The sequence below is a fragment of the Penicillium soppii genome (genome assembly GCF_028829465.1).
Source record: "Penicillium soppii strain IBT 18220 chromosome Unknown utg000004l, whole genome shotgun sequence".
In the NCBI taxonomy this organism is placed as follows: Eukaryota; Fungi; Ascomycota; class Eurotiomycetes; order Eurotiales; family Aspergillaceae; genus Penicillium; species Penicillium soppii.
Genome location: NW_026643234.1, coordinates 4,882,253 through 4,893,952, shown reverse-complemented (window position 1 = coordinate 4,893,952; position 11,700 = coordinate 4,882,253). Strand labels below are relative to the sequence as shown.

The 11,700-nt window shown below is 46.8% G+C and overlaps 6 protein-coding genes across 6 annotated transcripts; 2 read left to right on the top strand and 4 right to left on the bottom strand.

Annotated features, from left to right (window-relative positions):
* Positions 1-180: 180 nt before the first annotated feature.
* N7529_005278 (uncharacterized protein) lies at positions 181-1,005 on the bottom strand (the record flags this gene model as incomplete). The annotated part of the gene is made up of 1 exon (XM_057240805.1): positions 181-1,005. One exon carries the CDS (start codon positions 1,003-1,005, stop codon positions 181-183), a length of 825 nt encoding a protein of 274 aa, XP_057100100.1.
* Positions 1,006-1,655: 650 nt separating this feature from the next.
* On the top strand, positions 1,656-3,002 carry N7529_005277 (uncharacterized protein; the record flags this gene model as incomplete). Its single annotated transcript, XM_057240804.1, has 1 exon — positions 1,656-3,002. One exon carries the CDS (start codon positions 1,656-1,658, stop codon positions 3,000-3,002), a length of 1,347 nt encoding a protein of 448 aa, XP_057100099.1.
* A 341-nt stretch (positions 3,003-3,343) lies between these two features.
* Positions 3,344-3,679, bottom strand: N7529_005276 (uncharacterized protein; the record flags this gene model as incomplete). Its single annotated transcript, XM_057240803.1, has 1 exon — positions 3,344-3,679. One exon carries the CDS (start codon positions 3,677-3,679, stop codon positions 3,344-3,346), a length of 336 nt encoding a protein of 111 aa, XP_057100098.1.
* Positions 3,680-4,143: 464 nt separating this feature from the next.
* N7529_005275 (FAD-dependent oxidoreductase) lies at positions 4,144-5,418 on the top strand (the record flags this gene model as incomplete). The annotated part of the gene is made up of 1 exon (XM_057240802.1): positions 4,144-5,418. The coding sequence occupies one exon, from the start codon at positions 4,144-4,146 to the stop codon at positions 5,416-5,418; it is 1,275 nt and encodes a 424-aa protein (XP_057100097.1).
* Positions 5,419-5,769: 351 nt separating this feature from the next.
* Positions 5,770-7,232, bottom strand: N7529_005274 (fungal specific transcription factor domain-containing protein; the record flags this gene model as incomplete). The annotated part of the gene is made up of 4 exons (XM_057240801.1): positions 5,770-5,976; positions 6,025-6,519; positions 6,586-7,087; positions 7,138-7,232. 4 exons carry the CDS (start codon positions 7,230-7,232, stop codon positions 5,770-5,772), a joined length of 1,299 nt encoding a protein of 432 aa, XP_057100096.1.
* Positions 7,233-10,048: 2,816 nt separating this feature from the next.
* Positions 10,049-11,152, bottom strand: N7529_005273 (isopenicillin N synthase family dioxygenase; the record flags this gene model as incomplete). Its single annotated transcript, XM_057240800.1, has 3 exons — positions 10,049-10,410; positions 10,474-10,774; positions 10,835-11,152. The coding sequence occupies 3 exons, from the start codon at positions 11,150-11,152 to the stop codon at positions 10,049-10,051; spliced, it is 981 nt and encodes a 326-aa protein (XP_057100095.1).
* Positions 11,153-11,700: the final 548 nt, after the last annotated feature.

Here is an 11,700-nt window from a genome sequence, read left to right as displayed (position 1 = left end):
AACGTTCCTTGAAAGTTCCGACGTATGGACTAGGCTTTAAAGAAATTGAAACTACTGTCTTGTGCTAATATTCTTGTTCTATTATGTACAAAAAAGCGAGTGCTGTCTCAGTAAAAGATACACCCTGAATAACCCAAGTAGTTCAGCCCAAACGCCGAAGAAGAAAGGCCGAATTCCTGATCACCACAATTTCAGTACTCCCGTCACTTGCGCCAAATTGTAAATTTCCTCTACCACAGCATGTACATCTTTCCTCTTGATTGGTATTCTATGACCACCATCCCATTCTAATATCGATGCAAGCCCTTTCTTGCAATAGTTACGCATCAAAGCCCGGTGCAAACTCAATCCCGGGTCCTGTAACCCATGAACATGAAATGTGGGGATCCGCAATATATGCTCATCTGAATCCAACGGGAACAAAGGATCTTCTCCTCCGATTGAGGGATTAGATGCGTCCACAAGACCAGATTTAATAGACAAGGGATGTGCGGATGAGATATCACTCTGTTCAGGAAGCAACCACACCAAAGGACCACGACCAGCTATCAATCCAGCAAAACGAAAGTTTGGCCAGATGATAGCGTTTGGGCCAGCACGCAGTTGCATTGTCTGCTGGGCAAACAGAATACTCGCGGCTAGCTTAGCACCTTGACTGAAGCCTAGCAATGCAACCCATTCGCCTGTTGCGCCTGACTTTGAGTCCGTGGCCATAGCTGTTGCGATAGCGGTGTTGATTCGCTCAATTATGTGCTGTGGCTCATGAGCAGTATCAGAGGACGTAATGCGTAGCCAGGATTTGAAAGGGCCATAATTTCTGTATACTGATGTCACATCCGATCCGGGCTGTGAAGGGAATGGTGCTTCGGCATAGACAAGACGGAAAGTTGAGCTGAGGGTGCTTTCCAGAACGCGGCACTGCATGCGGAATATGCGTGCATTCGTTCCGCCGCCATGTAGGCAGAGGATTCGAGGGAGACTCAAAGTGGGATCTGGGACTTTCATGTTTGATTTTATCAGCCAGTAGTACAGAGGTGAAATTAAATATGTCTGTAATTCTTGTTCACACGGCCTTGAATACATCGATCGAGTGAATATAACAATATCTATTTCAGCCTCACTTATTCTTAAATCCCTTGGTCAAATCAGCGAAACATCATTGGATTGCAGCCACGTTGTCTCGGAGATTCCTTCCACGTGGTTCGCTAGTGGTTTCCTAATTTCGCATCATGCCATTCTCAGGGTCAGCTGTGAGTCAAACCTGGAGATAGCCGAAGATTAGGTTAGTCCAAAACGATAAAAAAAAATTTAATATTACCTTCGGAATTTCTCAACTCACGAGGAGTTTCTCACGGACGTAGTTTGATTACCGGGTAATATTCTGATTGTAAGGCAGCAAGGCAGAAACGCCACCAAGACCCTGATCGCTCAACACTAACCAGATGTGGCTAGTACCGGATATAAGGAGCTATATCCCCATTGAGAACTCCGTCGGGTAAGTCCGAGCTAGCATCTATACGAAGTCATTTGAGTTAACGCCTCCCTCCAGCGTTTGGTAGTCTACAAAAATCAACACACAAATCTCGATCTTCTTTTTATACAAAATCTTTTTATCTCAAAAGTACTCTAGTCCTGACTTCCTTTATCCTCCCAGAATGCAGGAAGATCGGCATCGGTTTCCATCAACTTCACCTCTGGATCAAAGCTCAGAGAAAGCTCCAACAGAGGCTCTACAGACTCCGAGGAGTCATGATATGCTAGTAGAAGCACCAAAGGGCCCTCCTCCTATGGGTTCCGCTCCCCCCAACGGTGGTCTGGTCGCCTGGCTGCACGTTGCGGGTGGCTTCATGCTCTTTTTCAACACCTGGGGGGTTTTGAACGCGTTCGGCGTTTTCCAGACTTATTATGAATCAGGTGCCCTCTTCACTCGCTCATCTTCCGACATTTCTTGGATCGGCGCCATTCAAGCCACAATGCTGCTGATGGTCGGTTTCATCACTGGACCAATTTACGACCGCGGCTACCTGCGCTCACTCCTGATAATCGGAAGCTTTTGCATTGTATTCGGCATGATGATGCTGAGTATCTGCAAGACGTACGGGGAGGTACTACTCGCTCAAGGATTTTGTGTCGGCATCGGCGCGGGCTGCCTCTTTGTGCCCTGCGTGTCTGTTCTGCCTACATATTTCAGCTCACGACTGGGTGCGGCGCTCGGACTGGCTGTCTCTGGCTCTGCCCTCGGTGGTATCATTTACCCAATTGTGCTGAACCAATTGATTGAGCCACTTGGGTTTGGATGGGCCGTTCGAATCATTGGGTTCATAGCGTTGGGCACCCTTTTGATTCCAATCGCAGTTATGCGTCAGCGCGTCAAGCCCCCTCGCGCCCGAAGCCTCATCGACTGGTCAGCCTTTACGGATGTGCCGTACATTACATTTGTCCTGGCATCTCTGATCGCGTTTATGGGCCTCTTTGTGCTATTCTTCTACATCTCATACTTTGGGGCAGCTACTCGCATCACCGACACAAACATGAGCTTCTACATTGTGCCAATCCTTAACGTTGGCTCGTGCTTCGGTCGTACTCTACCCAATGCATTGGCTGACAGGACTGGTCCTTTCAATCTTATTGCACCCTGCTGCATTATTGTTGGAGTACTTATTTTGTGCCTTCTGGCTGTGACGACACAAGGCGGGCTGATCGTGATCGCCATCTTATCAGGTTTCTTCAGCGGTGCACTGATTGGTCTTCCTCCACTTTGCTTTGTCGCGCTTACCAAAGATAAATCGAAGATTGGCACTCGGATCGGTATGGGATTCGGCATAATTGGGTTGGGTGTTCTAGCTGGTGGACCGGCTGGTGGGGCCATTCTGGCAGAGTCTGCCCATATGAACTGGAATGGACTATGGGCGTTTGGGGGAGCCACTGCCTGCGTCGCGGGATTCATGTATGCAGGACTTCGTATCGCCATGTATGGATCTGGACTGAAAGTGAAGGCTTGAAGAAGGACTACTGGATTTTATTCCTTCGGTGGCTGACACGGCCGAGAGTGGACAGTCAAGAAGCGCAAAAAAGCAGATTGTCTTTCAGATTATAAGATAAGGCCACTTCAAGCTAGACTAATATCCATTTTTATGGCGCCATAATCGGATCCTGCCGTAGTTCACATTACAAGGAGAAGAAGAAAAATACAGGGAATTTTGTAGACACCAGGATGCCACCGAATGATCAGAGATAGTTTGAGATTCGCAGAACTACCACAGATAAAACCAATAAATGCAATTGTATCATTTAAATCTTATTCTTTGACAGCCGGTTAATACAAAAGGACGAAGGCACCGAACTAAAGCGGCCTGCGAAGAAAACATTTCATCGGTGTTACTGTAGCCCTCTCAGCATCCCAAAATCCAACCTTGGAATATGGATCATTGCGAATGATATTCCGCACAGCCTCTTCACTTTCAGCTCGAATACACTGTACGCTTCCGGTGATCAAGAGCTGCTCTTCAGTGCTCTGCGGGTGGGATGCCAGCGAAGGTCCACCCCAAACAAGTACTCCAGCTTCGATAAGTGGCTTGTTATGCTCTAGGTGTGCAGGGCGGGTGTTGATCCGATTCTCAAGATCTTCTGCGTTTGCAGGAGTTTGGACAAGCCAATCGTAGAGTTGAGGGGTTGCCATGTTGATTCTTGCAAGCCTGGTCGTTAGATTGAGGTTAAATTCTGGAAATCAGTTGCTTACTCCAGCTGATGATATTGTTGTTCCTCTTTGTGTACAAAATTTGCTTTCTGGAGTGCTGTTCTCGACGTAGACCACTTGGCAACTTTATACTACGCAGGCTAGCTGGAGTTTGTTAAGTTTTACGGACAATCACCCCGTTAATTTATTCTAGGTAACTCCGCTGCGGCCTTTGGAATTCGGTGACTAGTAATACCGAAGAAACTAGATTTAGGAGCATAAGCTGACAATTTGTTCGAACTCCCCGCTTTGGCCCATGAGGGTTATGATAATATCGCCGGAGTTTCCAAGCCCCCGAGCTCTCAGACGCGTCCTTGAAAGTCATAAAAGAGAGTACAAATGGAAACAGCGGCTATAATTCAAGCAAAGAATTTTTAATCTTTCCACAGATTTATCTTCCTCAAGAGATGGCGCGCGCACCTCCTACTCTTCCCATCATTATCGTGGGTGCTGGCATGGTCGGCCTTACCCTGGCTCAAGCCCTTAGAAAAGCAAGCATTCCGTACGAGGTCTACGAGCGCGATACTTCGTATGATACAGAGAAAGGCCGTGGATGGGCTTTGACTGTCCATTGGGCCCTTAGGGCGCTTGAAGAATGCCTTCCAGCAGAGATTTTCCACCGCCTCCAGTCCATCCAAGTCGATCCTACTCTTGATGATAGCCGGCGCTTTTGCTTTATTGATTTGGCAACCGGAGCGCCGAAATATGTCATTCCTCCAACAAAGCGTCACCGCGTCAACCGCCGCTTGCTTGGGAACCTACTCGGTGAGGGCATCGACATCACTTACAGCAAGAGCATGTCTGGGTTCGATGTGAAAGGCGACGAGGTTGAAGTCACATTCGCCGACGGAACCTCTACAAAGGGATGCATGCTAGTTAGCACCGAGGGGCGAAATAGCAAGACTCGCCGTCTCCTACTCGGCGAGAGGCTGGGAGGTCTTAACCCCCTGCCAGTTTGCAGTATCGGCGCAACGATAACCATGACCCCAGAGCAATTCGCCCCAATTATCACTATTGATCCTCTTCTCTTTCAAGGAACTCACCCAGAGACAGGCGTGTATATGTGGTTCTCTCTTGTCTCTAGTCCAACAATCAACGGTAGTCTTGGGACAGAACATCCGTTCTATGAGGGCCAGCTGATCCAATCTTGGCTAAACAAGAGTGAAGCCGACAAGGTTCCGGAAACAGACGCAGAGCGCCTTGCAATCTTTAAACGCAATGCACAGAATTTCGACCCTCGGCTCCGCGATGCGGTCCTGTCCATGCCGGAAGATACGAAAGTATTGCACATTAAACTGGTTGACTGGGTCCCAATACCATGGGATAATCATAATGGGCATGTCACAATCGCTGGTGACGGTGCTCACGCGATGACATCCTACCGAGGAGAGGCTTTCAACCACGGTGTTGCAGATGCCGCGGTGCTTAGCAAGAATTTAATTTCTGCTTGGCATTCTGCTGATTCGGGTAACACAATAAAAAATGCGGTGGATGCGTATGAGAAAGAGATGCGCGCCCGTACCTCTGATGCTGTGTTACTCAGTACACAGGCTTGTTTGGAGGCGCATGATCTCAACGCATTACAGCCAGACAGCCCGTGTGTGAGCAAGAGGGCGCAGGTTGCCAAGGAAGCTAGAGAGGCGAGAGCGCAGGCTCGACTAGAAATGGCGGTTTCAATTTGAACTTTTAGACTCATCGCTGTCTTTTTTGTCTCACAATCTTACATTCATCGGTGGAGGCGACATTTCGTATTTGAACTATATTCTTCAGCCACGATGTAATATTAGAGACATGCTCATCCATAGATGAACCGGCAGCTTTATTTGTTGCTACAGTAGATACGAAAGCCGTAGCTCAGTAATCCTCGGCTTAATTGAATCTAGACAAGTAATGATTAGATTGATCATAGCGTTTAATTTCATCCCAGGTCAATTGGTGGATACATCACATCTGGAGCGCAGCAATACGAAAATGAACCTGAACACCTGCCCAGCCACAGAGGCTCAATATGATTGAATAAAAGAATAATGAGTCTATTGAACAGCCATTGGTATGCCCTCCGCCACCCCAAACTCTTCGAGTAAATGTAGAATTCCTCTTCCGATGTTATTGAAGCTCCTCAAAGAACGCATCGCTTCTATGATATTTTGTAGCTCGGATGCAAAAGAGTCACCAAACTCGGTGCTCGAGACGAGAAACTCCACGCATAGCGAGAGTGGTATCGGTGTGAGAGGATGCACCTATCTTTGTTAGAGAATTTGCGTAGATCGAGATTGGTTACAGCTTACTTTGAAGGTATTGAGACTCGAGAGTTTGTTAGTTAGGTCGACAATGTCCTTTGCTGCCGAAGATGCTCGTATTCGATCCTCTAGCACCAAGTCGCGCTGTTCCTCATGAGTTGTTGCAATAAAACACCCTGTCGTTTGATATAGATGTAAAGTGGTAATTCGATACATCAACCCGATGAAAAGAAGCATAGGATCAGTTTGTTGCATATCTGCAGAATATCTCGAGGAAAATGCCTCAATACTCTGACTATGCATAGCATTGATCCACTCATGCTGAGTCCAAAAATCCGCCAATGCGTTAAAACACATGTCACCGACGTGAAACTGATGGCGATGAGCGAGGGCGCGCCCGGTAATTGTGGCTACGATGATGCATTCCGTAAACGCGGAAACAACCATTGAGTTACTGGAGACGAGGGCTTCGGTGAGGAACCCCATAAGAACAGGTTGATCAGTCTGAAAATCTCTCTCGGAACATGGCAGTCGAATGGCAACCTGAGTTCTTGATGTTAGAAGTTACTCCCTTAATATGATATCGATTGGAAGCTCAATGTTGCTTACTGTTTCACTAAATGTCAACGGAGATTCTATCCGCATGCTCACAAATCGATCAAGGCAATAGGCCATCCAAAATGTCCTTCGCCTCCGCTCCGATTCAATCCAGTCCCCTTGTACCTGGGTCAAGTCCGGACCATCGGTACCATGTCGCCAGCTGAGTTGGATGAGTCGGAACGCCCTCCCAGCACTCATCCAACCTCGTCGGAAGTCAACACACATGAACTCATGGATCGCAAGCAAAAGCCACGCTTGCACCTGTTGAAGGTCAGTAGATGCAAGTTTGATATTTTTGGAGTCTAACTCCTCCAGTAAGCGGCGCGTATTTTGGTACAGTGAGTGTCCCACACTCTGATAGTGAGCTGAAACTGACGCCGCAAGAGTCCACATTGCATATTGCAAACAAACTTCGCTCTCTGCTTTGATACTTTTTTGACGCATTGCAAAGTATCGGCTCTGGTGTAGAATTGGCATAAAGCCGTGAATTCTATCAAAATAAAGCTGATCTCTGCGAAATCGTTAGCATATAGAAAAGACTGGAAGAGCTATTTCGCGTACAAGTCGGCTTGCATCAAGTCCGATATCTTGGGGTCAAGATCTAGAGTATCCCAGGACCTGCATACTGTTGTATCGAACCCCAGCTCTTCTAGCATTGAAAGTCTGTTTATGGAGGGAATGGAAGCACCACTCTTTCCGTCTATCGAGGGTGTATCCGATGAATTTGATGATTTTGTCCGCTCACATATGTCAAGGGGTTGTCCATCTTCATCCATGATCGGCAATTGCCATGATGGTAGCTCGATCTTGCTATCTATCAAAATAGTCTCTATGTCGCTCGCATCGTACGGTGAGTTCTTTTGACCGTTATTCTGCTGGAGAAGAAGCCCTTCTAAATTGGCTTGATGGTGCATGCTGGTTAGCTATCTCTCATATTGGAAAGTTGTACATACTTATACTTACCGATCCTATCTTGGAGCACCTTGAGATATCCACGTTTGGGGCCACGGGGCGGCCGAGCGGTAGTCTGGCATTCTACACCGGATGTTTCACACAGGCTGCATTTTGGGCGACGGCGATCACAACGGAGCTTCCGTCTGCGACATTCTTCACAAGCAAGGCCAGATTTATGTTGCGGTCTGCATGGTGGGGTTGTTTGGCGGCTATCAAATGATTGGGACATTGTTGTAAGCTTGATTGATACGCGGGATCGGCGTGGTTCTTCGAAAGTTTGAGAGATTAAATTTTTCGCTGGATCAAAGAGCCAACTTAAGCAATACTAAGACTTCGGGAGGATTTGCTATACATAGTCATTGTGCGAGATATATCATTTAATACGACGAGCATTGCCAAGTCATAATTTTCGAACAGAAAACACGCTGACAGGAACAGATTCGCGACTTCTGGATGGTGTCAGATATGCAACAGCGAAGACTCACTCCAGATTTGAGTTGGTTTGGGCATTGGTAACGACGGAGAGCCCGCCTTGGCTATGTATAACCTCGTAAATTAGACTCACAGATTGTCTAACCCAAACAGTACGAAAAAGGCGAGAGTTCGGGCAAAACGAGGCTGTAAAAGTATAATATACGAGGATTCTGCAACATCGAAGCGCCCCGCGGATCAAGGGTAAGTCCAGTATGTCTTGCAATTCCAATCCTGTGGGGTTCTAAATTATATTATTGGCGGAATGCGCGAGTGAGAGATCAGGGGGCTGGGATCAGGTGTGTAATTGTCAAGTCTATTGTTTAAAAATGTAACATTGAGGCTATCCAGTCAGAGATGTAATTTTGCCTCGGTATTATTTGCCTTCGCTGGTATAATGAGCGAAAAGAGTACTTGACACCCTGATCGGGCAACTACTTTTAAAATATGCGTCTGATAATTTTGCGCCACGTCTCTGAAATTTATACGAGCGGGTAAGATAAAAGTGGACTGCAAATCCGTTGTATACGCTAGAGATAGCATAATTTATATTAGTAGTGGTTTATCTAATCATGCAACACCTTATTCTCGTTTGGATTGTCTAGGCCCTGCACTAGCAGTGCAAATCCGGGTGTGGCTTTGTGTAAAATACGACTAGCAGTTGATACCGAAATTTGCATACCAAGGTCATTACCTATTTTCTCAAGTGGTGGCTCGCCATAGACACGGGATATTGACATCTTGCTAGAGATGTTCCATTAATGATACCCACTAAGTTACACCAGCACGATCATCTCACCACATCGCCAGTGATTTGTGGTATTTGGTTAGTTTTGGATGTTGCAACCCCATTATCAGTTCCTTCTCGCGACATTGAGCCAATCCAGGCGGCATTGCATAATGTTGGGGATATCAGGTGATCTCCCACTCTTCAGTTGAGGCCTTGTTTGTAGTTCTACCTTTTTCCTCTTTCTCTCTTCTTTTCCATGATTTCACCATTGAGAATAAATTCACTGACATCCATCTTCCCTGCGATCCACATCACAAAACGACTTCAACAAGACGTGATCCGTCCTATATCTTCACAATGTTACCAAAAGTGCAGAAATGAGTTTAAATTGATACTAGTAAGTTTAGCCGACTCAGCCCTTCCGATATGCGTTATGTTACAGCCGTTGCAAATCCTCCACGGGATAATAACTAGACCAATGAATTTTGACGATCCCAAACCAGGGGCACTAATTACAATTGGCTGTTGCAATACAGAGCTCAATGGATTGAGTACGACGAAGACCTGACATGGCACTCAGCAAGCTTCTTTGCTCACTCCTCACGGCAAATGAAAGAGTTTCACGCGGCCAACCCACGCGCCCGGAACTGCTACTCAACGTTCTTAAGCAGTTCCGGGCGGCGTAAGTTAGCCCCATGCAATTCTTTGACGAGCCAGGGGAAGTGGGCAACGAAGCTTGCTGGCTTCATTGCTAAATTTTTATCATACCCGATCCATTAAGTGGATTACAACTGCTTTCGTCGGATTCGAATTGCGACGATCCGTTCGCCTTCCCACTCGTCATGGTCATTGAATTCGATTGGTGGTGGAGGGTCTGCGATTTGTCCTTCTAGGGGTGATATGTCAGTTGCTCTGCATAGTTTTCCGACTTCGAAAGACTGGGTGCACCTTGATCTACGAGGGTAAGTCAAGTCTGTACAAATGACCGGATGGATCTTTCCAGGATCTTGTAGGACCCCGCAAGCATGGATGTTGTCAAGGTTTTCATTATGTGACTGTGTTATTCTACAAATAAAAGTATGGATAGAAGTCATCAAAGCTAGATGCAATATTATGAAATAGACTAGGATACTAATAGTAATTAGGCGGTAGCCCCTATGTATATCTTCGTCTTTCCACGGCCTATGCGACGCATCCGTACAATCAGTCGGCCCGTCACCGTCTGCAGCCCAGTTCGCAATGTCTAAGGACCCAGTCGATCACAGAGAGACTGCAAATTAACTATTTAGGACGATTTCCGTCCTCCAACATTCAGTTTCACTTCAACTTCTCCCCAGCCTTTCCCATGGTCTCGAGCAACCTCCCTCGAATATGGTCTCCAACGACAGTCTCAGAACCAGATCCGTCAAGTGTGATACAGTTGAGCTTCAGCTGACCGTTCAAGAAAAATGGAACACTGTATCGGTGATTTTCTGTAAATGTGATAACCCTGTGTCGAGCACTGCGATAGTATCCACCCGTATACTTCTGCACCATATCACCGATATTGATCACATATGCATGCTCTTGAGGAGGTACAGGAATCCAAGTCTCCGTTGGTGGGTACCAGACCTCGAGGCCTTTTGTTCCCATCTCCTGTAGCAGTATAGTGACACAACCGAAGTCAGTGTGATCACCGACTTTGCCAGTCAGCATGTATCTAATGAGGCATTTCACAGAAATAAGAGGTCAACGTGGCATACCTCCAAACTGTCTCTCATCTTTGATCGGCTGGGGGCCATAATGTAACAGTCTCATCGGGATAGATGGGTTGTTTTGCGCCAACGGGTCCAAGACATCGGGTGGACAATTCCATTCTTGTGGTAGACCGCGGGCGATGATTTTCAGCAAGACTTTGACAAGCTCAACCATGCGAGCTTGGTATTCCATGATTGGAATGCGAAACTTTCCCTCGGGCAGAGACTTCGGCCAGAGATTAGGTCCAGTAGAAAATGTACCGCAGTCCGGGTCATCTTCAGGAACCTCATGGCCGATGATGAAACACTCGAATTAGATTCAGCATGTGTTGGGTATATTCATGGCCGCTGGCTATGTGACACTTACCTCCTTGGTATCGGGTAGCAGGCCTTCCTGGTGGACCTGGATACCTGGTGGTTCATACCCTCTGAAAGATCTTCCCTTCGACTTTGAGATGCAGACATCCATCTTTTGTTCCTCTGAAAGTGTGAAAAACAACCTGGCACAATCGAGTGCCTGCTTCTGGGCTTCAGGTGAAACACCATGTCCAACAAGATTAAAGAAACCATAGGTCGTGCAGGCGTTGCGCATCTCCTCGACTACATTCTGGCGGTCTCTTTCCGTGCCACAGGGGTCAATCCAAGCACTAATATCGACGGTGGGTATGGTTCCGACGCTGCCCATTTTGAGCTGCTGCAGTTGGGTATGGTTATCTGGAAGTAATAATCGTTGATAAATGCTGGTATTCCTATCTCGATATATCTGTCCGTCTTATACAATGTTATTATGTATTTTGCTCAGGCGACGAAAAACAGCATCAGAATTCCCAAGAACGGAGCTTTTGGTAAACAGTACACAAACGGGGCTCTAGGTTCTTACTTTTAGTGGTTAATCAAACCTTCTCGGTGCTGAGTATATCCGCCGACAAATTGCCAGGCTCATGCCGCTGATCATCCAGGGTGAAGAGAAACTCCGCGGAGGCTCTGCAATGGCAGATCTCAGTCAGATCCACTACATCTTACCATGCGCAAAATCTAGCCGATAGGCCACTGCGCTTTTGCGAGTGATACAACGGAGAAACTCGTAATCATTACCGTGGGAGTTATTTACGAAATACTTTGTCTTGGATGCTGCGTTGGGATTGGACAATGATAAGTGCTTGTGCAGCAAAGGGCTTATTTACATATCTATCTCTTCTCTTTTTATTTATCAGTCTCTGATCTTCTTCTTGA